Source organism: Bos mutus, chromosome 5, assembly GCF_027580195.1.
Source record: "Bos mutus isolate GX-2022 chromosome 5, NWIPB_WYAK_1.1, whole genome shotgun sequence".
NCBI classification, from domain to species: Eukaryota; Metazoa; Chordata; class Mammalia; order Artiodactyla; family Bovidae; genus Bos; species Bos mutus.
The window spans coordinates 62,370,842-62,395,754 of NC_091621.1; the positions used below are offsets into that span (position 1 = coordinate 62,370,842).

The 24,913-nt window shown below is 38.7% G+C and overlaps 1 protein-coding gene across 1 annotated transcript in view; it reads right to left on the reverse strand.

Annotated features, from left to right (window-relative positions):
* The window catches only part of PTPRQ (protein tyrosine phosphatase receptor type Q), a 229,553-nt gene that overhangs the window by 170,695 nt on the left and 33,945 nt on the right, over positions 1-24,913 (reverse strand). The window contains exons 11-16 of the mRNA XM_070370967.1: positions 24,736-24,897; positions 24,458-24,637; positions 23,760-23,867; positions 23,345-23,626; positions 10,979-11,161; positions 10,525-10,626 (exon numbers count right to left, since the gene is read on the reverse strand). Coding sequence (XP_070227068.1) covers positions 10,525-10,626; positions 10,979-11,161; positions 23,345-23,626; positions 23,760-23,867; positions 24,458-24,637; positions 24,736-24,897 — 1,017 coding nt within the window. The remainder of the gene's footprint in view (positions 1-10,524; positions 10,627-10,978; positions 11,162-23,344; positions 23,627-23,759; positions 23,868-24,457; positions 24,638-24,735; positions 24,898-24,913) is intronic.

Sequence of the window (24,913 nt, forward strand, 5' to 3'; positions counted from 1 at the left end):
TATCAAAATTATTTGTCTACATATTTGTCAAATTTAGATCTCTTCTAAAGAAGATAAAGAGTTCCTAATACCCAACAAAAAGCAAAACTTCTGAGGCCTTTATCCATTTTAGGTTTGCTGTAATTTTTCTATAAGGGGGTTTTGTTCTTTACCCTGTTTGTTAGCAGTTATGTCAATGACTGAGCCAAGGACTTAGATGGATGTTTACCATAACTTCATATTTTGAATAGCCCAGGTATAATTTGAAACTATTGACATGAGCAGTAATAAACTCTGACTGCTCAAAATAATAACATATGTTGTCTACTGGTCTAGGTTCCTTCAGAAACAACCTCAAATTCTTACTACATGGGCTATTTAGATTAGAAATTAAGAAGTGGGTACTCTATCTAGTAGGGCATTGCTAAAATGATCTAGTACATCTTTCTGAGACATTATCTAAGACAGAAGACAATCTAACCTTCTACCCTAGCCTTTAACCACTGTCCCATGGGGAAAATTCATTTATTTGGTAAATTTTCACTTTGAGAGCAAGAAAAATCTAATTATGAAAAAATGAAAATTTGGACAGGTAAGTTCTGCTGAAGAAACAAGCATAGGAAGCAGAGGCAATAACTAAGGAAGACTAACCCATGAGAAGACAGAAACTGGGGCGCCTGGTGAATGACTGTAATCTGAACATCCATAAAGCACAGTTCAATGGGAAGATGGGGAAAGCTTGAGAGGGTGAAAAAAGATATTCTACAAACACATGTTACATCCAGAACTCCTCCTCCTGGCAATGGGACTGACTTTTGCAGAAGAAGAAGAATATTCTCAAAATATACAATGTAGAAAACATAAAAGGCAACTCCAAATCCAAAATGCATCTCTCAAAAGTAATTTTCTTTTTAGCATGATAATATGCCTACAACTTGGTGAAGTAGCATTGTAAAGTGGTCTCAATAGTAAAGTTGGTTTTATCCAAGTGAGGAAAGGTGAGCTTAAAAGTTGAAAATGAAGGCTATTAACATTCAGGAATAGCATCTTGGCAAATTATGGAGAGAAGTCTGGTAAATAGCCTGAACTCATTAGCAAGCTAATCTTAATAACATAAAAAAATGCTACAGGCCCTTCCTGATCTCAACACCTTGTTTCGGATTCATTGACTTATTGTGTGGCGAGCAGAACGAGCTTGGACTCTGTAAAGGTCTCCCTGGGCATGAAATGACACATGTATGTAATATACCTGGCACAGGATGAAGGTTATGAGTTCTGTTCTCCTGGGATGTTTTTGCTTTTAAAAGCAACAGATTAAAAAGCAACTTAAGGAGAGAACAAGATGGTGGAGGAGTAGGTGGACGTGGAGTACAACTCTCTCCACGGATACATCAGGAACACACGGTCAGACACAGAAGTCCATGTAGAACACCAGCTGAGAGTGGACAGGAGTACCCGACCAGTGGAAAAAAACATATAGAACCATGCAAAACTTGGTAGGGAGAAGGAACTAGGGGGAAAAGCAGGAGTGTTAGAAGGACTGGACCTGCCCTCAGCTGGTGGGGGAACTGAAGCCAGGGTCCGATCCCCACAGCGGGACAATTGTCTGAGTCAGAGGAGAAACATTTAAGGCTGAGAGTGAAACAGCTGATCTGTGGCAGCCATACACCCCTTATAGGAATGCTGGTCTCCTGGAAGGCACAGCGGCTGGGAGTTGGAGTTTAGGGACTGTGGAGCAATCCCAGGACGAGGGCTGCTGTTGACTGCAGAGAGACGGATCGAGGGGATGTGAGGGAGAAGACTGTGGTGGGAAATGTCTGTGGAGGAAAGCCAGGCAGCTTTGGAAGCAAAGCAATACTGCTGAGTCACATGGAGGAGGTGGAGTCATCACCATGGCCTCTCCCCCCACACAACAGCATCAGCAGCTGAACAATAGAGAGGCTGGCCCATCAAACGCCTGATCCCCTGAACTATGGAGTAGGACCCCACCAAGTGTGCTCCTTTAAGTGCCTGATGCACTGATCTACAGAGTAGGACCCCAGCCAGGGGGGCCCCTCTATGTGCCCGACACATCTAACAACAGAGAAGGACCCCAGGCAAGGGAACCCTCCAAGTGCCTGAACAGGTGGAGGTACGGAGAAACACTGGCCAAAGAGGCCTTCTGATCACCGGCTACAAGAAGCTTGAAAAAAGATGCTGACAGGGCCATAACTCCTGCAGCAGAGGCAGTCTGTGTCCCTGCACACTTGGCATCACCTGGGTCCCTGCAAGCCAAGCAGCTGCACCACCTTCACACTCAACTCTCACTTGGGCAAAGCTGCCACAGGCAAAAAAAAAAGTCTTGCCTCTATGCACACAGGGTTGCTTCATTCATGTCCGACACTTTGCAACACTGTAGGCTGTGGCCTGCCAGGCTCCTCTGTCAGAGAGGGGGTTCTCCAGGCAGGAATACTGGAGCGTATTGGCCAATACTGGTTGCCATACCCTTCTAGAGCACTGTATTCCCTGCTGCCTTAGCCACCAACCCCCTGAGTATCTGGTGCTGCCAGAGCCCCTGCGACCCAAGCAGCTGCACCACCTCCACACCTGGCCCTCACGGGGCAAACCCAAGCTCTCCAGGAAAGCCTCAGGAGCTAAACCCTTATAGACGACCCACATGTAGAGGTGGAAATAAAACCACAATTGAAACCCAGGGGCAGTGTGGCTAAGGAAGAAGACCCAAAACGTTCCCAACAGCCATACAAGGTGCAGACTAAATCCACATGGTCAACTGGCAAACTCTGTGTCTACGGAATATATAAAAGGTCACTGAGAGCTCCCACAAAAGAAAACACACTAGCTCTGATAGCTGTGGACACTGGAGGCAAGAACACACAGAAGTCGGACCAGATTAGAATCTGAGCTGCCCCCACAGCAGGTCCAGAGATCAGCACAGTATTGGAGGGCATCCTAGGGAGGTAAGATGAACTGTGACTCCCAGCGAGGTGAAGGACTCTGACAGCAGTGACTCAAGAAAAGCATTTATTATTCTTATGTTTTGACTTGTTCTGTAGATTCTTTTGGAATTTTTCTTTTTTTTTTCCTTCCCCCCCCTCTGTTGTAGTTGTTGATTTTATTGGCAATATGAAATCTAATTAAGCTTTTGAGCTTTTTTTTTTCTTCTCAGACACATGTTTTAGTTGTTATAAACCTCTGCCCCTACATTGGGCTTTTGCAGTTCTGTGGAATTTTTTTCTCTTTTTTAATTTTAATTTTTAATTTTTTAAACCTATTATATTTTTTCTACATTTATTCCTTTGTTTGCTTTTTCTACTGTTCTTTTCCCCTTGCAGTTCATCTTTAATGTATACAAATCTTTATCTATCTCTATTTAACTTTTCATATCTATTCTTTCTTTCCTTTCCTCTCATATTTGTTAGTTTTATTTTCATTGCTTTATTCCTCAATTGGCACCTTGCTTTAGTTTTGTTTTCTAGTTTGTGCTTCAGTTAGTTTTGTTCTGGTAGATATAACTTTTGCTTTCCTTTGTTCGCCAGGTCAATCTATTGTACTTTATTTTTGTTGGACTGTTTTGATTTTGCTTATGGGTATATATGTATATGTGTATATTCAGTCACACTTCTTATTGCTGTTATAAACTTCTGCCTCCATGTTGGACTTTTGCAGTTCTATGGAATTTTTCTTTTTTCTTTCTTCTTCTTCTTTTTTATAATTTTAATTTTTAATTTTTTAAACCTATTATATTTTTTCTACATTTATTCCTTTGTTCGCCTTTCCTACTGCTCTTTCCCCCTTGCAGTTAATCTTTAATGTATACAAATCTTCTTCATGTACCTCTATTTAACTTTGCATATCTATTCTTTCTTTTCTTTCTTTCCTTTCCTCTCAACATATTTGTTAATTTTGTTTTCATTGCTTTATTCCCCACTTGGCACCTTGCTTTAGTTTTGTTTTCCAGTTTGTGCTTTAGTTAGTTTTGTTCTTAACAGGTAAATATAATTTTTATTTCCTTTGTTCGCTGGGTCAATCTACTATTTGACTTGGGTTTATGTGTATATTCCATTATTTTAAGTATTATTTGGCTGATTTTGTAACTGTCATTTTCCTGGGGTTCACTTTGGTTTCTCATTTTTGGATATTTGTTTTAATCTCACTTAATGCCATAACAAACCACTTGTGGGATCTTCGTTCCTGACCAGAGATAAAGCCCTGAGCCTTTGGAGTGGGAGCACTGACTCCAAGACCCTAGACTACCAGAGAACTAACCCTGCTGCTGCTGCTGCTGCTGCTAAGTTGCTTCAGTCGTGTCCGACTGTGTGTGACCCCATAGACAGCAGCCCACCAGGCTCCCCTGTCCCTGGGATTTTCCAGGCAAGAACACTGGAGTGGGTTGCCATTTCCTTCTCCAATGCATGCAAGTGAAAAGTGAAAGTGAAGTCGCTCAGTCGTGTCCAACTCTTAGCGACCCCATGGACTGCAGCCCACCAGGCTCCTTTGTCCATGGGATTTTCCAGGCAAGAGTACTGGAGTGGGGTGCCATTGCCTTCTCCGGAACTAACCCTAAGGAGTATCAAATAGTGAGAACTCACACAAAGGAAACCACTTGAATACAAGACCCGGCATCACCCAACCACCAGTAGCACCCTGTGCAGGGCACCTCATCTAAAGGACAAACAAAACAAAAATACAAACCCAATCATTAGAAGACAGGATTACCACCTCACTCAGCCTTGCCCACCAGAGGAAAAACAAAGAAACAAACAAAATCTCAGCACAAATCTCACCCTACACAAACCACTGGACCAACCTTGGGAGGGCAGAAACCAAAAGGAAGAAAGAATTCAACCTTGAAGACTGGGAAAAGGAGACCTCAAACACAAAAAGTTAAAAAAAATAATGAAAAGGCAGAGAAATACTACACAAATGAAGGAACAAACTAGAAACACAGAAGTCCAAATAAAGAGGAAATAGACAAACTACCTGAAAAAGAATTCAGAATAATGATAGTAAGATGATCAAAAACTCTGAAAATAAAATGCGGAAAATGCAAGAATCAATTAACAAAGACCTAGAAGAATTAAAGAATAAACATACAGAGACAAACACCACAATTACTGAAATTAAAAATACTCTAGAAGGAATCAATAGCAGAATATCTGAAGCAGAAGAACGAATCAGTGAACTGGAAGATAAAATGTTGGAAATAACTTCTAAAGAGCAGGACAAAGTAAAAAGAATGAAAAGAACTGAGGATAGCCCAGAGACCTCTGGGAATATATCAAATGCACCAACTTTCAAACTACAGGGGTCCCAGAAGAAGAGAAAAAGAAAGGATATGGAAAAATTTTGAAGAGATTATAGTTGAAAGTTTCCTCAACATGGAAAAGGAAATAGTCACTCAAGTCCAAGAGGCACATACAGGATAAACCCAAGGAGAAACATGCCAAGACACATACTAATCAAACCAACAAAGACTAAATACAAAGAAAGAATATTAAAAGCAGCAAGGGAGAAGCAACAAGTAACATACAAAGGAAACCCAATATGCTTAACAGCTGATCTTTCAGCAGAAACTCTGCAGGCCAGAAGGGAATGGCAGGATATATTTAGAGTACTGAAAGGGAAAAATCTACCCAGCAAGGATCTCATTCAAAATTGATGGAAATATAAAAAGCTTTTCAGACAAGCAAGAGAATTCACTACCACCAAACCAGCTTTACAACAAATGTTAAAGGGACCTATATAGTCAAGAAGTACAAGAGAAGAAAAAAGATCTACAAAATCAACTCCAAACAAGAAAATGGCAATAGGAACATATATATCAATAATTACTTTAAATGTAAATGGATTAATGCTCCAACAAAAAGACACAGACTGGCTGAATGGATTCAAAAACAAGACCCATATATATGAACTGTCTACAAGAAACCCACTTCAGACCTAAAGACACATAGAGACTGAAAGTGAGAGGATGGAAAAATATATTCCATGCAAATGGGAAGCAAAAGAAAGCTGGAGTAGCAATCCTCATATCAGACAAAATAGATCTTAAAATAAAGAATATTACAAGAGATAAGGAAGGACACTACATAATGATCAAGGGATCAGTCCAAGAGGAAGACATAAAAATTGTAAATATCTATGCACCCAATACAGAAGCACCTCAATACATAAGACAAACTCTGACAGATATAAAAGGAGAAATTGACAGCAACACAATGATAGTAGGAGACTTAAACACCCCACTCACACCAATGGACAGATCATCAAAACAGAAAGTTAATAAGGAAACACAAGTCTTAAATGATACATTAGATGAGATGGATCTGATTGATATCTTCAGGGCATTCCATCCAAATGCAAAAGAATACACCTTCTCAAGTGCACATGGACTATTCCCCAAGATAGACCACATCTTGGGTCATAAATCAAACCTCAATAAATTTAAGAAAATTGAAATCGTTATTTAAGAAAATTGAAATCGTTATCAAGCATCTTCTCCAACCACAACGCTATGAGACTAGATATCAATTACAAGAAAAAAAGTGTAAGAAACACAAACACATGGAGATTAAACAAGACATTTCAACACATAATCACCAACAGGTTACTGAAGAAATCAAAAAATTTCTAGAAACAAATGACGATGAAAACATGACAACTCAAGACCTATGGGATGCAGCAAAAGCAGTTCTAAGAGGATGTTTATAGCAATACAATCCCACCTCAAGAAACAAGAAAAACATCGAACAGACAACCTAACTTTACAGCTAAAACAACCGGAAAAAGAAGAACCACAACAAAAATTTAATAGGAGGAAAGAGAAATTTATTTCTGAGCAGAAATAAATGAAAATGAAATGAAAGAAACAATAGTAAAGATAAATAAAAATAAAAGCTGGTTCTTTGAGAAGATAAACAAAATTGACAAACCTCTAGCCAGACTCATCAAGAAAAAAGAGAGAAGAATCAACAAAATTAGAAATGAAAAAGAAGAGGTTACAACAGACAACGCAGAAATACAAAGGATTATAAGAGACTATTATGAACATCTATAAGGCAATAAAATGGATAACCTGGAAGAAATGGACAGATTCTTAGAAAAGTTCAATATTCCAAGATTGAACCAGGAAGAAGAAATTATGAGCAATCCAATTACAAGCACTGAAATTGAAGCTGTGATCCAAAATCTCTGAAAAAACAAGCCCAGGACCAGATGGCTTAACAGGAGACTTCTATCAAACATTCAGAGAAGAGCTAATGCCTATCCTTTTAAAACTCTTTCAAAAAATAGCAGAGGGAGCAACACTACCAAATTCATTCTACAAGGCCACCATCACCCTGATACCAAACCCAGACAAAGACAACACAAAAAAGAAAACTACAGGTCAATATCACTGATGAACATAGATGCAAAAATCCTCAACAAAATTTTAGCAAAGAGAATTCAGCAACGCATCAAAAAGCTCATATACCATGATCAAGTTGGGTTTATTCCAGGGATGCAAGAATTCTTCAATATATGCAAATCAATGTGATACACCATATTAACAAATTGAAAGAGAAAAATCATATAGTAATCTCAATAGATGCAGAAAAAGTCTTTGACAAAATTCAGCACTCATTTATTATTAAAACTCTTCAAAAATGTGCATAGAAGGAACCTACCTCAACATAGTAAAGGCCATAAATGATAAGCCTACAGCAAGCATTATTCTCAATGGCGAAAAACCAAAAGCATTCCCTCTAAGATCAGGAACAAGACAAGGGTGTCCACTTGCACCACTATTATTCAACATAGTTTTGGAAGTCCTAGCTACAGCACTCAGAAAAGAAAAAGAAATAAAAAGAATCCAGATCGGAAAAGAAGAATTACAGCTCTCACTGTTTGCAGATGACATGATACTATACATAGAAAACCCTAAAGATAGTATTAGAAAATTACTAGAGCTATTCATTGAATTTGGCAAAGTTGCAGGATACAAAATCAATACACAGAAATCACTTGCATTTCAATACACTAACATTGAAAAATCAGGCAGAGAAATTAAGGAATCAAGAACCTTCACCATTGCAACAAAAAGAATTAAATATGTAGGAATAAACTTTACCTAAGGAGAAAAAAGAAATATACACAGAAAATTATAAGACACTAATGAAAGAAACCAAAGATGACGTAAACAGATGGAGAGATATTCCATGTTCCTGGGTAGGAAGAATCAATACTGTGAAAATAACTACACTACCAAACACAATCTACAGATTCAATGCAATCCCTATCAAATTACCAATGGCATTTTTCATAGAACTAGAACAAAAATTTTCACAATTCATATGGAAACACAAAAGACCCCAAATAGCCAAAGCAGTCTTGAGAAAGAAGAATCAAGCTGAGGTAATCAACCTTCCTGACTTCAGGTTATACTACAAAGCTACAGTCATGAAGACAGTGCAGCACTGATACAAAAACAGAAATACAGACCAATGGAACAAGATAGAAAGCCCAGAAATAAACCCATGACCTATGGGTACCTTATTTTTGACAAAGGGGGCAAGAATATACAATGTGGCAAAGACAGCCTCTTCGATAAATGATGCTGGGAAAACTGGACAGTTACATGTAAAAGAATGAAATAGAACACTTCCTAACACCATACACAAAGATAAACTCAAAATAGATGAAAAACCTAAATGTAAGACCAGAAACTATAAAACTCTTAGAGGAAAACATAAGCAGAACACTCAACAACATAAATCAAAGCAAGATCCTCTATATACCTGTGGCGGATTCATTTCGATATTTGGCAAAATTAATACAATATTGTAAAGTTTAAAAATAAAATAAAATTTAAAAAAAAACAAAAACAAAAGTAAACAAGTGAGACCTGATGAAAAGGAAACTATAAGCAAGGTGAAAAGACAACCCTAAGCATAGGAGAAAATAACAGCAAATGAAACAGCTGACAAAGGATTAATTTCCAAAATATACAAGCAGCTCATACAACTCAATGCCAGAAAAACAACCAACCCAATCAAAAAGTGGGGAAAAGACCTAAACAGACTTTTCTCCAAAGAAAACATATGAAACAAACACACAAACATGGCTAACAAACACATGAAAAGATACTTAGCACCACTCATTATTAGAGAAATGCAAATCAAAACTACAAACTACAAAATCAACTCACACTGGTCAGAATGGCCATCATCAAAAAGTCTACAAACAATAAATGCTGGAGAGGGTGTGGAGAAAAGGGAACGCTCTTGCACTGCTGGTGGGAATGTAAATTGATACAGCCAGTATGGAAGATGGTACAAGGTTCCTTTAAAAACTAGGAATAAAACCACCATATGACCCAGCAATCCCATTCCTGGGCATACACCCTGAGGAAACCAAAATTGAGAAAGACACAAGTATCCCATTGTTCCTTGCAGCACTATTTACAATAACTAGAACATGGAGGCAGCCTAGATTTCCATCGACAGATGACTGGATAAAGAAGTTGTGGTATATATTATTCAGCCATAAAAAGGAATGCATTTGAGTTAGTTCTGATGAAGTGGATGAACCTAGAACCTATTATACAGAGAGAAATGAGTCAGATAGAGAAAGGTAAATATTCTAACACGTATATATGGAATTTAGAAGAATGGTACTGACGAACTTATTTACAGGGCAGCAATGGAGAAACAGACAGAGAATAGACTTATGGCCATGGGGAGAGGGGAGCAGAGGGTGGGATGTATGGAGAGAGTAACATGGAAACTTACATTACCACATGTAAAATAGATAGCCAACGGGAGTTGGCTGTATGGCTCAGGAAACTCAAAGGGGCTCTGTATCAACCTAGAGGGTGGGATGGGGATGGAGATGGGAGGGAGGTTCAAAAGGGAGGGGATATCTGTATACTTATGGCTGATTCATGTTGAGGTTTGACAGAAAACGACAACATTCTGTAAAGCGATTATCCTGCAATAAAAAATAAATTTAAAAAATGCTGAAGGTTGACATAACAGAATCTACTACAAAACTTATTAAATGTCTATTCTTATGAATGTTAAAAGTGAAAAACATGGTCATAACATACCCAGATTGATGTTCAAGCTATGTGCACCAAAATTTTAGCCTTAAAAATTCCCATGGGAAAAAAATTACTGATTTTTTCACAGAGTATGAATGAGTTAAGAATAAAAAAATGCATTTTACACCTGATGTTACTGAACATAAATATGACTTTGCAAGCTTCTTTTAAACCATGACAATGAAATATCAATATAAAGCTGATGCAGCACATAAGTTGGAGAAGGAAATGGCAACCCACTCCAGTGTTCTTGCCTGGAGAATCCCAGGGATGGCGGAGCCTTGTGGGCTGCCATCTATGGGGTTGCACAGAGTCGGACACGACTGAAGCGACTTAGCAGCAGTAGCAGCACATAAGTGCTACTCAAGGCAAGGAGAATTCTTATACTATATCTTCATTTTATATACATGTTTTTTGAAACGTGACAGATTAAAAATTTATCAACTCTTCACTGCTATATTTACCATCTTCTTCAGTAAGCACATTTACGGGTGCACTCCGAATTCCTTCACCTTTGAGTGTACTAGCTGACACCTCAATTGTATACTGCGTGTACTTCTTCAGTCCTAAATAGAAATAAGATAGATAAGACTTACAAAATAACCTTTAATTATATGCAGAAAAAAAAAAAACTATGAAATGTTTCTTAACAACCTTCCAAAAGTAAAAACTAAGTGAAAATGTAGTTCTTGGAACAGTAACTCCTATTATGAAGACAGAACAATGTAGAAAAATGTGGAAAAGAACTGAGTCTTCTTTCACGTGATCTGCAATAAACTCCTACCTTATTGAACCAAAGAGCCGGAACTGTCACACTCTGTATAAAACTAACTACACTTCTCACTTACAACAACAAGCTGATGATTTGTGGTCACTTGGTCAAAACAAACATAAATATCCAACATTATATTTTTTTACCTTTAATATTCTGGACCAAAGAAGTTGTATTTATCGTTCTTTCCTCATTTCCATTACTTTTCATTAGATAAATCGTATATTTTTGTATAATTCCATTGGGACTACTTGGAGGGAAGAATGACAGCTCAATCTCTCCAGAGGAAATATTTTTGTAAGTAATATTTTCTGGTGCACTATCAGGCACTAAAAAAAAAAATTATATATACAGCATAAACAATTCTATGCTAATAATGTATTCTGCTGATGTTTTCACCCCAAAGGTCTAGGATACACACACATATACACACTTGTCAAGTCACTTCAGTCATGTCTTACTCTTTGTGGCCCAGGGACTGTAGCCCACCAGGCTCCTCTGTCCAAGGGGATACTCCAGGCAAGAATACTAGAGTTGGTAGCCATGCCCTCCTCCAGGGGATCTTCCCAACCCAGGATCGAACCTGCATCTCCTGTGGCTCCTGCATTTCAGGGGGATTCTTACCACTGACCCAGCAGGAAAGCCCCCCCCCCCCCCACACACACACATCAGAAGTTTCACTAGAATGCAATTATAATAAATATCCTAAATGTAGAAAAATATGGGTATATTATAGCACTTGCAACTGTGCAAGAAAATTTTCATCTCAAAGAAAATTCATACTACAACTCTACAGAATAAAGTTTATTGAATGTTTGCTGCTGCTGCTAAGTCGCTTCAGTCGTGTCCGACTCTATGGGACTCCATAGACGGCAGCCCACCAGGCTTCTCTGTCCCTGGGATTCTCCAGGCAAGAACACTGGAGTGGGTTGCCATTTCCTTCTCCAATGCATGCAAGTGAAAAGTGAAAGGGAAGTCGCTCAGTCGTGTCCGACTCTTAGCGACCCCATGGACTGCAGCCTACCAGGCTCCTCTGTCCATGGGGTTTTCCAGACAAGAGTACTGGAGTGGGTTGCCATTGCTTTCTCGTATTTTTTATCAAAATACTTGAGACTATACTAAACTGTCTTCCTGAGCAGAATATGCAGATACAGTGGTCCCATGGTACATGCAGGGAAATGGTTCCAGGGCCCCCATGCCCCCATCCCTTTCATGGATACCAAGCTCCAAGGATGCTCAAGTCCCTTATATATAATTGCACAGTATTTGCATAGAACCTAACAACATTCTCCTGTATACTTTAAATCGTCTCTAGATTATTTATAATACCTAATACAATGGATTAGGTAAATAATTGTAAATACAATGGAAATGCTATGTAAATAGTTGCCTGCCAGCAGGCAGGAAATTTAAGTTTTGCTTTTTAGAACATTTTTTCTGCAACTTTTTTTCAAATACTTTCAATGAACAATTGGTTGAATCTGTGAATTCAGGGCCCCCAGGTACAGGCTAACTGTACAAGAAGGAGAACTTGAAAACACTTAAAAATTGATCTGTCTTTCATTAATAACAACATATAAATGGTTAATAGATTAGTTTTGATACACAATATGATCTATGACAAGGCAAGGATCCTCTGCTAGATAAAAGGAAAGGATATAATAACCTGGTAACAAAACAGTCTCCTAAGGATGTGTGTGCTTAGTCACTCATTCTTGTCCGACTCTTTGTGACCTCCTAAACCGTAGCCTGCCAGGCTTCTCTGTTCATGGGATTTTCCGGGCAAGAATACTGGATGGATTGCCATTTTCTTCTCTAGGAGATCTACATGACCCAGGGATCAAACCTGCATTTCTTGTTTCTCTTGCATTGCAGGTGGTTTCTTTACCCATTGAGCCCTCAGGGAAGCCCAAGGATACAATTTATCAATAAATAAAATACGAGTTTCCTGTATCTATTAATGCTTTTATTATATTGAATGTAATGGACACAAAATGGTTCTCTACATATAATCAACTGTTAATACTACATGTGGGATTCCAAGTCTAGAAAACTGGATATTGGAAAAGCTACACTAAATGAATGATCATTATAATTAAAAGAAGTAAAACTTTACATAAAAATTAACCTTTTTCTTGTAAGGAATTGCAGAGCTGGCAAAGAAGTAAGAAATCTATGGTGGACTAAAAACAAATACAAAAAACAAACAAACAAACAAAAAAAAGTAAAAATAGGAGTCCTGATATGCTGGAACTAAAGCCTGCTCTGACTTACAGGGTAATGGTCAATCCTGGTGACTTTGAGTTTCTGTATTAACTGCTGTGTGGAGAGCCAGAAAAAGAAGATAAAACCCTGGGCCAGAAGAAGGGTAAAAAATATCCCTGCATCAAGTGTTGAATCCCCAAAGAATGCAATTTCAACAAGACCCATGACACAGGCCAATTCTGGGGGCACTTTGAATTCTTCAGAAGAGTTGAAGAGAACCTGAGCGGTTCTTCCTAGACTTGTGCAATGTGGTATGTTCACTCTCACAGAGCAAGGAGTGAGAAGGAAACCTACCAAGAAAAAGAGGACAGAAAAGTAATATTTTTCCTCTTATCATGCCTCTGGATGAGAGGTGGAATAGGAAAAAAAAAAAAAAAAAAAAACTATGCATTGTTGGAACTGTAAGCCTATCCCTATGAGCATACGTGGCTCAAATCCGTGGAACATATATAATCACTTAGAACCAACATGGAACAATGGACTGATTCAAAATTGGGAACAGAGTATGTCAAAGTTGTATAGTGTCACCCTACTTATTTAACCTAGATGCAGAGTACATTGTGTGAGATGCTGGGCTGGATGAACACAAGCTGGAACCAAGACTGCCAGGAGAAATATTAATAATCTCAGATAGCCATTTGACACCACCCTAATGGCAGAAAGCAAAGAAGAATTAAAGATACTCTTGATGAAGGTGAAAGAAGAGAGTGAAAAAGCTGGCTTACAACTCGGCATTCAAAACATGAAGATCATGGCATCTGGTCCCATCACTGCATGGCAAATAGATGGGGAAACAATGGAAACAGTGATAGACTTTATTTTCTTGGGCTCCAAAATCACTGCGGACGGTGACTGCAGCCATGAAATGGAAAGATGCTTGGTTTTTGGAAGAAAAGTTATGACAAATCTAGACAGCATATTAAAAAGCAGAGACATTACTTTGCCGACAAACATCTTTATAGTCAAAGCTATGGTTTTTCCAATAGTCGTGTATAGGTGCGAGAGCTATACAATAAAAAAGGATGGTGGTGGGATTTAGCTTCTAGGTCATGTCTGATTCTTGTGACCCCATGGACTGTAGCCTGCCAGGTTCCTCTGTCCATGGGATTCTCCGGGCAAGAATACTGGAGGGGCTTGCCATTTCCTTCTTCAGGGGATCTTCCTGACCCAGGAATCAAACCCAGGTCTCCTGCATTGCAGGAGATTCTTTACCTACTGCAGACTGTTTACATTTACCATTGCAGACGCTTTACCAACTAAGCTACAAGTGAAGACCAAGAAAGGATGAGGGCCAAAAAATTGAGGCCTTCAAACTGAAGTGCTGGAAGAGACTCTTGAGAGTCCCTTGGACAGCGAGGAGATCGAACCAGTAAATTGCAAAGGAAATCAACCCTGAATATTCATTTTTTTAAATTTTATTTTATTTCACTTTACAATATTGTATTGGTTTTGCCATATATCAAAATGAATCTGCCAAAGGTATACATGTGTTCCCCATCCTGAACCCTCCTCCCTCCTCCCTCCCCATACCATTTGAAGGACTGATGCAGAAGATCCAATACTTTGGCCACCTGATGGGAAGAGATAACTTGTTGGAAAAGATCCTGATGCTGGGAAAGATTGAAGACAGGAAGAAAGGGGACAACAGAGGATGAGACAGTTGGATAGCATCACCAACTCAATGAACATGAGTTTGAACAAGCTCCAGGAGTTGGTGATGGACAGGGAAGCCTGGTGTGCTGCAGCCCATGGGGTCGCAAAGAATCGGACACAACTGAGCGACTGAACAACAAATATAGCCTGAAAAGACCTCTACTTTAGAATAGAAATTAAAATGAATTTGTAATACTGAGTTGCCATTCAGTTCAGTTCAGTCACTCAGTCGGGTCCAACTCTTTGCAACTCCATGAATCACAGCACGCCAGGCCTCCCTGTCCATCACCATCTCCCGGAGTTCACTCAAACTCACGTCCATGGAGTTGGTGAGGCCAACCAGCCATCTCATCCTCTGTCGTCCCCTTTTCTTCCTGCCCCCAATCCCTCCCAGGATCAGAGTCTTTTCCAATGAGTCAACTCTTCACATGAGGTGGCCAAAGTACTGGAGTTTCAGCTTTAGCATCATTCCTTCCAAAGAAATCCCAGGGCTGATCTCCTTCAGAATGTACTGGTTGGATCTCCTTGCAGTCCAAGGGACTCTCAAGAGTCTTCTCCATCACCACAGTTCAAAAGCATCAATTCTTTGGCACTCAGCTTTCTTCACAGTCCAACTCTCATATCCATACATGATCACAGGAAAAACCATAGCCTTGACTAGATGGACCTTTGTTGGCAAAGTAATGTCTCTACTTTTCAATACGCTATCTGTTGCTGCTGTTAAGTCACTTCAGTCATGTCCGACTCTGTGCGACCCCGTAGACGGCAGCCCACCAGGCTCCCCCATCCCTGGGATTCACCAGGCAAGAGCACTGGAGTGGGTTGCCATTTCCTTCTCCAATGTGTGAAAGTGAAAAGTGAAAGTGAAGTCACTCAGCCATGTCAGACCCTTAGCGACCCCATGGACTGCAGCCTACCAGGCTTCTCCATCCATGGGATTTTCCAGGCAAGAGTACTGGAGTGGGTTGCCACTGCCTTCTCCAATATGCTATCTAGGTTGGTCATAACTTTCCTTCCAAGGAGTAAGCGTCTTTTAATTTCATGGCTGCAGTCACCATCTGCAATAATTTTGGAGCCCAAAAAAATAAAGTCTGACACTGTTTCCACTGTTTCCCCATCTATTTCCCAGGAAGTGATGGGATAAGATGCCATGATCTTCATTTTCTGAATGTTAAGCTTTAAGCCAACTTTTTCACTCTCCTCTTTCACTTTCATCAAGAGGCTCTTTGGTTCCTCTTCACTTTCTGCCATAAGATTGGTGTCCTCTGTATATCTGAGGTTATTGGTATGTCTCCCGGCAATCTTGATTCCAGCTTGTGCTTCTTCCAGTCCAGCGTTTCTCATGATGTACTCTGCATAGAAGTTAAATAAGCAGGGTGACAATATACAGCCTTGACGTACTCCTTTTCCTATTTGGAACCAGTCTGTTGTTCCATGTCCAGTTCTAACTGTTGCTTCCTGACCTGAATATAGGTTTCTCAAGAGGCAGGTCAGGTGGTCTGGTATTCCCATCTCTTTCAGAATTTTCCACAGTTTATTGTGATCCACACAGTCGCCATTATTTAAAAACAATTAGCAGAAGCAAACACACATTCTCTCTGAAGAAACTCAACTTTAACTTAGGTCACAATTAGAAAAGTGATACCAATTGAAAAACTACTGGAATTCTCTACCCAGAAAAATTAACAAGAGCAAAATACAAACACAGTCAGCCAATCAGAAACAGAGAGAAAGCCATCAGTGTAATCTCACTAGCTGAAACTGTAAGCAATACATTTACACAGAAACATACTTGCAGGAGATGAAAGACCGTAGTTGGAAAGATAATGGTTTAAAATTGCCTTCATAGAACAATAATGATTAACTTGTGGTTTAAACAATATAAACTAGATATATATTTTTTCATTGCCAATACTCATAATGCCATTACAAGTTCTTTTCCTTCAAGATTAAGAATTCAACCTTTTTATTGGTATTCTAAATACAATGGATATAAATATGCTACTAATAAATTTAGTAAAGAAAATTCAGAAGCCTTGAAAATATAGAAAAGTAACCCTCACCCCCACTGTTACCTGTTATGGAGTGTATTGCATCTAAGGCAGACTTACCAGGAAAAACTTCCATAAAAACGCAGACATTTCTAAAACTTTGGGAAGAACTTTAATACAGCTTGATATAACAATATAATCCTACAATCCTTCCCCAAATATTCAAAATCTTCCCTAGTATCTTCCTAACCAACACATTAAATTGAGAAAAATCCTCAACAAGTACTCTGGCTCCTTAACCTTCTGGCTCTTAGTGAAATCTTAAAACTGCTTGAGAATACAACATAGCACTCGGATTGGCAGCTATTTGTTTTTTTCTCATCATCTCTGTAACCATAGGGCCTAGAACCCTTTCCGTATCGAGATCTGTTCTTTCCTCTTCCTGACCCTTCCTTTAAGACAATCATCCAGTGGATCTCTGCCATTTCTCTAAACATCTTAAAAATGCAGTCACCTGACAATTGACCTCCTCTCTACCACTGTGAGATGTCAAATAGATGGAAATAACCCTGTAACTCCCTAGACTCTGAATTCCTTGAGCTCCACATTCCAATATTTTTTTCCTCTGCCTCACTCTAATCAGCAGCCTTCATGGCAACACCTGAGGCCTTCATTACCAAAAACTGCCAATATTCCTCTCTTTGGCAACTATCTACGTCTCCAGCTGACTGACCACTATATTGTCAATTCAACAAGTCACTGACCCTCATCAAGTCTTTACTGTCCATCACCACCCTTAACGTCCTCATCTCCCTGCTTACTCAGGTCAGACAGTCTATCACTAAAATCACTCCCTAGCAATCTCCATCAACTCCTTTTTCTATCTTACTTTTCTGGCAAAATTTCAACGTTGGTTAAACTGAACTCAGGGCTAGTCTACACCCGCAATGCAACAGGTGACCATGTCTGAATAAAATTCCACTCCATGCTGACTAGCCTTACTTTAATTTATAACCTCAAATCTCAATCTTTTTCCAGCACTTGGCAGCCTATCTATTTTTCAGTTAATCAGTCTTCTACTCTGTTATGCTTGTTTTCACCATCTTCTTTCTCCACAAACATCCAGTATCTCCTCCCTCTCTTTATTCAAACCTGAGAAGCCTGCTTCTAATTTCATCGAGAAAATAAAAACACTCAAAGAGGACTGTATATTTTCCTACCACTCATCTTCAACTGCCTTCTTATCTAAAACCTAGTCCGTTTCTGCACTAAATTCCATTCCATCTACCTAATTAGACTTTAGACTTGACGTTTTTTCCTCTCTGTTGTATTTTTAGTTTTTCTCTCTTCACTGAATTATTTCTATCATGATATATACATTGTATGGGGCTTCCCTGGTAGCTCATCAGGTAAAGAATCCGCCTGCAAGCAGACCCTGGTTCAATCCCTAGGTTGGGAAGATCCCCTGGAGGAGGGCATGGCAACCCACTCCGGTATTGTTGCCTGGAGAATCCCATGGACTGAGGAGCCTGGTGGGCTCGCAAAAAGTCATACAGGACTGGGTGACTAAGCAAAGCACACGCACACACACAAACACACACACATCATACACACGTGAACACACATTAGTTATTGCTCTCTTCTGTCCTCCACTCTATATCCACAGTTCTCAAATCTTCCCTTTACCCATTTTCTCCCCTTTCTTGCCTATCATGCTCTTTTAGCCCCACTTCAGTTAGGAATTTTCTCCTCATTTTTAACCATGAAACGTACTCTCATGGTGTCATCAATGACCTTCATCTTGCCAAACCACTAATCAATTACGTGCCATTGCTCTACTGTCAGGGGCTTCCCTGGTGACTCAGTGGTAAAGAATCTGCTTGTGATGCAGGAGACGCAAGTTCAATCCCTGGATCAGGAAGAGCCTCTGGAGAAGGAAATGGCCGCCCACTCCAATATTCTTGGCTGGGAAATCTCATGGACAGAGGAGCCTGTCAGGCTACAGTCCATGGGGTAGCAAGAGTCATACATGACTTAGTGACTAAACCACCATCACTTCACTGTCAGTAGCACTTGACGTAGGAAACAAATTGCTTCTAATTTAAAATATCTACTCATTTGACTTCCAAGACATGACCTTCTCCTGACTTTCCTCCGACCTCACTGGCCACTCCTGCTTAGTCCTTGATTGGCTCCTCCTTGACTTCCCAAAGTCTCCATGTCCTATTACCTGAGGACATAGCTGTATGCTTCTCTTCAACTCTATCTGCACTTACCCTGACATGATTTTATCGCAACCTGGACTTTGAACACCCAACATATGGTGATGCTTGTAGATTGTATATTCAACCCTGGATCCTTTCCATGAGTTTAAAACTTATTGCCCAGTTGCCTTCACGACAGGCACTTGAGTATTTCAAACATGTTCAAAACATGAACTCCTAAGATTTCTCCAACCTGATCTCCTCCCCAGACTTCCTCATTTCAGTAAATGGCACCTCAGTGACCAAGATGCTTAGGCCAAAACCTGATAGGAAATCTTGAGTTTCCTCTTTATTCCCACATCCAATATATTCAGAAGCAATCTTCTAAAACTGCAAAACATACCAAATTCTCATCACCTAATTCTCCAATAGCTTCACATTGAAATTAAACACCACATTCCTCAGTATGGCAGCCACGAAGGTATGATCCACCTTTGCCTCTCTCTCTCTCTCTCTCATCTGCTAATTCTACCCCATAGCTCACACTGCTCACATGAGAGAAATGGTCTCCTCTTCCTCAGACATATCAAGAGCCTTCCCTCTTCAGGAACTTGGTAATTGCTATTCTTCCTCTGGAACATTTTCTTCCTTATCCTCATCTAAGTAAATCTCACACATTATTAATATCTCTAGGCAAATATAACCTCCTCAGAGAGGCCTTTTCTCAGTCTTCCATCTCAAATTGCCTGCTCATTCTTCCATAACTCTCTTTTCTTTCCCTGATATTTTTTTTCAAGGAATTTTCCAGTATCAAAAATCATATATGTTATTTGTTTACTGCTTTATCTTCTCTGACCCTTCTAGAATGTTAAGCTCCAGGAAGACAGAAATCCGGCCTTATTTACTGCTGTAACTATAGTGCCTAGTTCAGTGGTAGTACATGATATGGAATCCATAACAAGTCTGTTCAGTGAATGAAAACCTGTGCTCAAGGTGGTATAGAACATATTTAAAACAAAGGAGAAATTTACATCTAAGGAAAGTAAGATTGAATTGAATAGCTCTTTAATTGCAAGGGAAAAAAGGAATTAGTGATGCTATGCTTGAACTTTATAAATCAGTATAACTTGGGATTTTGAAAAATTCTCATTGGAATTCGCTAACTTGTCCCTGTGGATTTACCTGCCTACCACCAGTAGTCAGGATATAAATATGCAGCCCTGACCCCAGGCTGACATCCTATGCGTTTTTATTCATTTCTCCTTACACCCATGCTGGATCTTCAGGGAAAATAAAGCAAGATAGATTTAATGACTTGGTGATTTTGGAGAGTAATCACATATTTAAATTTTTCTGAAATAGCATGGTGCTTCCAATTGTAGAAGTACCATATAAAATGGATAACTCATGAATGACAAGTAATTATTATATCAGTTGGAATAAGCTAGAGCTATTAAAAACTAAAAATAAAGAATAATTTAGTTTATGATCATCCTAAAATAGTGGGATGTTATCCTGGGTATGCCAGAAGATTATTGTTTGGCATAGATAGCTTTAATGTCACATATAGAAAGTAATAAAATGCCTTTCTTTAACATGAATAAATTTATACAGTCCCACACAAAGTTTTGATCAACAACTAAATTACAATCCCCTAGTATTATTGCCCCAATTCAGACTTACTCAAGGCAGTGGTTAAGGCTTACTGTAAAGAAAATTATATCTTAAAAAAAGAAAGGAAAGAAAATATACATATATAGATCATCAAAGGGTAATCTGTATGGGAACTTAAAGTTCTTTATGTGGTTATTGTGCCCTAAGTATAAGAAAATATAAACTAATCTCAAGTTTGTTTATTAAGTGCACATTCTATACTTAAAACACACACACAAGATCAATCCTATATTGATTTTTCCTGCTTGACACATGAGGATTTTACTTTCAAGCATTATAAAGTCTAATTCCCCAATCAAGATAAAACATCTGAACAAATAATTTACTCCTATTTGTAACTAGCAGCATTAACACTATTAATTAGTTGTAGTTGGCTTTTTTAGTTAGCTGAGTTAGCACAGCTCTCAATTTCTCATGAAACAGTATTGAAAAGTGGGATCTTGATTTTTAGAGTAAGAGTAGAGAGTGTATTTATTGTATTTAACAAGAACATTGATCCCTGGGAGTAAACAGTTGCTCCTGAGTACATTCTGCTTCAAATGACACCTTGAGATTGTGTTTAAAATTCTAGCTACCTCTGTTGCAAAAAGAACTCAAATTGGGGGTTCAATTGTATTAGATGTGATCTAGAGGAAAAGTCACTGATGCAGATTCCACTGCCTGTGAAACACCCAGTAATTAATATTAACTTTAGGAAGGTGGAAATTCATTTTCTTGTACAGTGCTAATAGAGCCCAGGGAAAGGTTGCTATAGTATAAATTATTTGCTGAATATTTCTTGAAAGGATGAACCTCGCAGACCTCAGTTTTTCATTAGGAATGCAGATAATAACACCTTATTGCTTTATTTTAGAATTAAAAAGGCAATGTTTATGAAAGTCAAGAAGTATGTTGCAGGTACTTAAAATATGCTTCTTTCCTTGACATGGTGCAAAATGAAACCAGGTAGAGACTTTTCTCAAAAATACTTATTTTCCATATATTTATAAAAGCAATGAAGCATGCTAATACATATAATAACAATTATTTTGCACCATAATATACAATTTATGATAATTTTTAAAAACGCTCTTTTCATTACTCATTCCTGCCATTACAACTGTTGTCATCCCTATGGACTGTTTTATATCATTTCATTTTATTAATTTATGTGACAGTCTCAAGAGGATGAAAAGTGAAAAAAAAGTGTCAGTCGCTCAGTTGTGTCCGACTCTTTGTGACCCCATGGACTGTAGCCCCACCTCAGACTCCTCTGTCTGTGAAATTCTCCAGGCAAGAATACTGGAGTGGGTTGCCATTCCCTTCACCAGGGGATCTTCCCAACCCAGGGATCGAACCCAGATCTCCTGCATTGCAGATGGATTCTTTACCATCTGTGTCATCCTCTATGGTCAATTTTATATCAATTTATTTTATTAATCTCTGTGACCAGTCTCAAGAGAGTATTTTTGCCCAAAGGTAAGCTGGTTTACTAGATCCCTGATTCCTCAAGGTCAGAGACAGGGCCTCACCTACAGCATCTGGATGAACCATAAGAAATTGCTGATATTTAGCTAATTATGATGTATAGGAACAGTGACTCCAATCGTCAGCCAGTAGCTAGTCAACAAATATTTATTTTTTTAAATGTAGGGATAAAATAGTAACTTTACATTTAGTTTTAATTCTAGGCATGTGCTACAGAGTTGGCCTAAAAGTGATGCTCCAATATATGTTTATAAGCATAATATAAACAATGCACTAAGATCATCAGGCAAATGTCTTACATTGTGCTATTTGCTCTTGTACACTGAAACTGAAACACTATTAATTCTCTGCTTACATTATTTCATTTATATGGGATACACACCCTGGCCACAACAAACCTATATAATGTCCATTCCACCTGATTCTTTAAGATTAAGGTCAAATGCTACCTCCTTTGTAAGGCTTCCCAGGCATGTCCTTTCTGTGCTCCGACTCTACACCTCTGGCTATATATATACACTCAAGAATGTATATAGATATACACACATACATAGACAGATGTATAGAGTTTACACGTATTAAGTCTATATACATCTATGGGCTTCCCAGGTGGCTCAGATGGTAAAGAAGCTGCCTGAAATGCAGGATACCTGGATTATACATCTATAGATATATATCTACTTACATCTTTACATATGTGGCTCAGACAGTAAAGAATGGGTTTGATCCCTGGGTCGGGAAGATCCCCTGGAGAAGGAAATGGCAACCCACTCCAGTGGTGGGCTACAGTCCATGGGGTCGCAGAGTGGGACACGACTGAGCGACTAACACACGCACACACACACACATTTATACATATATATGTATAAATTTAGATATATCTATAGATAGATGCCTATGGATGTATACAGAATTTATATAGATTATATATAGTATAGGATTCTATTCTTATGAATGTGTCTCTGCTATTTCCTAGTTTCAAAGCAACCTAATTTATAGGTACACTGAAAGGACTTCTGATTTCTCAAGATACTTTCTTTGAAAAAAAGAACACTGACATTTATTCTGGAGTTCCCTTATATGTAAATCAGATTTTAAAAACTTACACAAGTCTTTTCCCACGCCTTCCCACAAAGATCATATAAATTCCTGGATTATACAGAACAGAATGACAGACTTCAGGTTATGTAAAATATAAAACAATATGACAATTATCGGCCATGTTTACTTCATTAATATGTATGGGGAAAAAACTTACCAGTCTCAGAAGTTCTCACAGAAAGTACAGAAGATAACTGCTCGCCATGGCCAAATCTGGTATATGACCTTACAGAAACGTTATAGAGCGAGTAAGGTTTTAAGTCTCTTAAAATTATGTTTGTTGTTGAGGTGTTCTTCATGAATAAGGAATTTACATTTCTGTAGAGCACTTCATAGGCAACAATAATCCCATTGGGTTTCTCAGGTGGTGACCACTTCAAACTTATTTCACTAGCGGTAACATCGGTAACTTCAACATCTTGAGGTGACGACTCTGGTTCTGGGGGAAAAAACCAATGTGTATATTTTTTCATGTTTATCGCTTCAGACACTAAAGGCAGCATGAGGTAGATGACAGTAAGCATGCAACACCACTTGCTTCTTCTTATTAAAACTGCACCTAACATTCTTACCATCTTCTGGAGTTCTCACGAAGATGTCATTTGCTTCGGACAAAGAACTTTCTCCAACAGTGGTTGAGGCAGCCACTCTCATTTTATATCTTGTGTATTTCTTTAACCCTGTAAGGAAAATAGGCCATTTGTTCAAAGTCCCCAGAATACTATTCCTGGATTAGTGCCATTTAACACAAGACTAGTGAAAATAACTTATCTGGGAGACTGGTTCTTTAAATCAGCCTCCTATAATCCCAATCTCCCAAACTTCCTTGGTATGGGAGACTTCCATCTTGATGAGGTTTTAGTTCTCTCCTAAAATATCAAGGCAGTGGTCTGAGACTGAAGAAACAATTTTTGGCACACTGCAAGGAATGTAGCTGATTTGGCACAAACACCACGTCAGCTCAATTACTTCAGCTGATGGTCACATTCAGTCAATACAGAGTTATTTTGACGCACCAGGCATAAAATTCCGTAGGTCAAGTATATTCTTAGGATACCTGTGGTCTGATGACTTTATTTGCAGATAAATATAGTGAAAGAAAAACAACATTTAATGAAGTTATTTCTGCAAGTATTTTTAAAGATATCCATGGGGAGCATAGCACAACAAAGTCTGCAGTGATGGAACATGTACTCCGCAGTGTTTAATGGCATAGAGAGATGTGCGTTTTCCATCAGAATAAGAATGTCAAAACAAAATTCTGTTCTACCTGTTATGACAAAGTTGTTATCTATAGTAGTCATCTGGAATGCTCTGTTTGTATCCAGTTCCATTGCATAAATTGTATAATGAGTTATTTTTCCATTAGGATATTCTGGAGGATCCCAATATAACAAAATAGATGAAGAACTAATATTTTTATAGTTTATAACTTGAATGGAGCTTGGCACTTGAGAAGAAGAATGAAAAATTAATATGAATGAAAAGTATTACAATGTACCAGAGCAATATCTGCAGGTAACTATTTCAAAGGAAGTATATTCTTACCTTGCTCAAGCGTCCTAACACTGAGAACCGTTGGTGGTCCTTCTCCCATGATGGTGAAAGCAGATACACTAATCATATGCTCAGTGAAGGGTACAAGTCTCCTGATAACATAGGACAGCTGTTCAGCAGCAATGTCAGTGATATACTGATTCCTTGAAGTTCCTATTTGAAATCAGTT